The sequence below is a fragment of the Nannospalax galili genome, unplaced genomic scaffold, assembly GCF_000622305.1.
Source record: "Nannospalax galili isolate Female #2095 unplaced genomic scaffold, S.galili_v1.0 scaffold407, whole genome shotgun sequence".
Taxonomy (NCBI): Eukaryota; Metazoa; Chordata; class Mammalia; order Rodentia; family Spalacidae; genus Nannospalax; species Nannospalax galili.
Genome location: NW_008355644.1, coordinates 840,805 through 843,990, shown reverse-complemented (window position 1 = coordinate 843,990; position 3,186 = coordinate 840,805). Strand labels below are relative to the sequence as shown.

The window sequence follows — 3,186 nt, the reverse complement described above, 5'->3', positions numbered from 1 at the left end:
TCTACAACCTTCCCAAACAGCACCACCAGTTGGGGTCCAACTGTCTTGCCACACCAGTTCTCCCTGCTCAGGTGGTCCTCAGCTGTCATTGCTCTAGGAAACCTCGAGGGTCCGCTTCCCAAAGCAGGCCCCACCCCCAGCTCTACCAGGGTCCGCTATTCCAGCCCCGCCCCGTCTTCACCCTCGTCAGGCCCTACCCCCTCGCCCGGAGCATGAAGATGCTCCGCCTTCAGAGCCCCCGGCCCCCCCCGCTCTGAGCCCCCGAGGCCCCGCCTCCCGAGCTTCGCCGGGTCCCCTGCTCTGAGCTCAGAATATCCCCAGGCCCCGCCTCCTCGAGGCCCCGCCCTGGCTCCTGAGCCCCTTGCCGGCCGCCCGCGGAGCTCCTAGCACTTCCGCATCCAGCTCCCGCCCAGCTTCGAGCCGCCCTTCCACCTCACGCCCAGTTTCGTTTGCGAGCAGCGCATCTCGTGGCCCCACTAGGGCCACGGACTGGTTCTGCAGTCGCCATGACGGCGGCCGTGTTCTTCGGTTGCGCCTTCATTGCCTTCGGGCCTGCTCTCTCTCTCTACGTCTTCACCATCGCCACCGACCCTTTGCGCGTCATCTTCCTCATCGCCGGGTGAGGCGGCTGCGCCCGACCGGACGCCGGGGCTCCCTTTCCCCCGCGTTCCCTCCACCCTAGGCGTCCCCACCGATCCGCTGGACGATGTTGGGCTTGGGGACCGCCGGAGGGTTGAGGAGAGCGGAGGTTCTGCTTCCCGGAGGCGCCTCGCCCCGCTCCGAGGGTCTGAGGAAAAGGAGGAGCACCCGAGACCAGCAGCGGGCGGATAGGGACCCTCAGGGCGCTGTGATGCTGAGCTTGAGAAAATATAGCTGCATTCGAGTGTGTAGCGTTCGTCTTTCTATAGGAGTCTAATTTCACCCAGTGTTCAGCAGCATGTGTCATCCCAGTGGGTAAAGAGCCATTAGATGAGTTGTTCTCGTCCTCATTAAGTCACTTGGGGATCAGATGCTTTAAGTGTATGATACCCACGCCCCACCCCAGATCCACTGACGCAGGATGTCTCGGTGGGGTTCGGAATCAGATTTCCTTAAAGACCCCTGGGTGATGATTCAGGTGTGCAGGCAAGGGGTGGAAGCCTGCGAAACGCAGAAACACCTGATGGGGGTCTGCTCCCTGGAAGCATGGTAAATACCGACTCTGGTGGTGAATGTGAGCATAATCTGTTTCCACCTGCAGCCTGGGAGCTGTTTCAGGGACAAGCCAACCTGTCCCCAAGGACTCCCACTTTTCTGAGCTTCACCTCTCTCAGCTGAGCTCAAAGTGTCATTTCAAAAAGTAGAGATGGTTGAACTAACGGTTTGCAGAGCTTGCTGTAATTATTCAAATCCACGAGTGTTCTAAGTATCAGGCCTGGAACACTGATGTAGTAGACCAGAGCACAAGTTTTCAACATGAGTTTTAAAGGGTACACTCTGATAATAGAGATTTAGGTTTTTGTTTTTACATTTATTTTTACCAGCCAGCTGGCCATTAAATCCAGAGAGTCTGGTGAGTTTTGAGGATATAAAATTTTCTATAGTCACAGGTTGTATATTACTTTGGTACACCAATGAACACAGCATCAATTAGGAAAAATAGTCAACAACCAAGTTCCAGCCAGTCCTTGGCAGATAGTGTCTTTGTGTGCACAAAACAAAGTCACTGAAAAGAAGTTATTGTTGAGCAAATCTCATTCCTCTTGAACTGTAAAATGTACTACCAATTAACAACTGCTGATCCACTTTATGAGGAATTTTTTTCCTTATTAAAAAATAGAGAAATCTTCCTTCTCAAGCAGGATTTGATTTAAAGTCATTTTAATCCTGTACTTAATTTAATCCTGACTTTAATTTTTTCTACTTTTCAGCGCTTTCTTCTGGTTGGTATCTCTGCTGCTTTCATCTTTTTTTTGGTTCATAGCAAGGGTCACTAGTGACAGCAAAGACGGACCAGTGCAGAAATACCTGTTAATCTTCGGGGTGTTGCTTTCAGTCTGTATCCAAGAACTGTTCCGGTTTGCGTATTATAGACTTCTAAAGTAAGTCAAATGTCTGTTTTATCTTATTTTCCCAGTTAGACTTGAATTATGATTTGGGGATTGGCACATTTCCAGTCTGAAAATATTGGCATACCACCCCCCCCACACACACACACTTCTACTCAATGCCAGACACTGGTAGGCATTGGAGATACAGAGGTAATTAAGAGGCCGAACCTCTGGCTTCATGGAGCTTATAGTGAGAAGAAATGTACAAGAAGTGAATAAACAAGAAAATACATTGTTGTAGAAGATAAGAGGTACACTGAAGAAAAAGAGCAGGGAAATAGTCACTGAAACAACGAAAAACCTTCCAGCAATAAATTATTCTTATGAAGAGTTCTTATTTTGACTATGAGTAAGAAACAGAGGTTCATTTTGTTGTTGTTTTTGGTGTGTGTGTGTGTGTGTGTGTGTGTGTTTGGCATTTTCTATAGTTTCAAGTCTACAAAAGAAAAAAATACATTAAAAAAGAGCCTGACACACAAGCTCCCTTTTGGGGCCAGAATGTAAGTCATCTCTCCGACCCATGAGAGCCTCACGTGGAACCACTGATTTGAGAAACAGCTTGAACTTGGAACCATGTGTTCTTTCATTAAGTCGTGAGATTGACTTTGGTTGTGTAGTGAGGCTTAATAGAGTGATAAATATGCCATCTTTTTTCATTTCTAAAATGAAACTATCCATGGATTTTATAAAGAAAACCCAAAGTGAACCTCAACAACATCATCTTGAATAGGCTTCTGGTAATCTGTTCTTGCTAATATGTTGTCATTCTGGGTTTTCTTTACTTTTGCTTTTAATAGTAGATATTAGATTCCCTTCTTTATAATGAAACAGTTTAGATTACAAATTGAAAACCAGGGAGCCATTTCTTAGAAGCAAAAGTCCTATCTTTGAAAGACTTAAAAAGGATGGCTCAGTGGTTAAGAGCTCTGACTGCTCTTGCAGAGGACCTGGGTTCAATTCCCAGCACCCACATGGCGCTTATGAACCATCCTTAACTCCAGTTCCAGGGGAATCTGAAGCCCTCTTCTGACCTCCGCAGCATTGCACGACATGGGTGCACTCACATACATGCAGGCAATACACTCAAACACATAAA

General features: G+C 47.7%; 1 protein-coding gene across 2 annotated transcripts in view; it reads left to right on the top strand.

The window, feature by feature from the left end:
* Nucleotides 1-343: 343 nt before the first annotated feature.
* Nucleotides 344-3,186, top strand: part of Aph1b (aph-1 homolog B, gamma-secretase subunit) — a 38,125-nt gene continuing 35,282 nt past the window's right edge. For both annotated transcript variants that reach the window (XM_008853012.3, XM_008853011.2), the window contains exons 1-2: nucleotides 344-619; nucleotides 1,911-2,081. In XM_008853012.3, coding sequence (XP_008851234.1) covers nucleotides 507-619; nucleotides 1,911-2,081 — 284 coding nt within the window. In that variant the 5' untranslated portion in view covers nucleotides 344-506. The remainder of the gene's footprint in view (nucleotides 620-1,910; nucleotides 2,082-3,186) is intronic.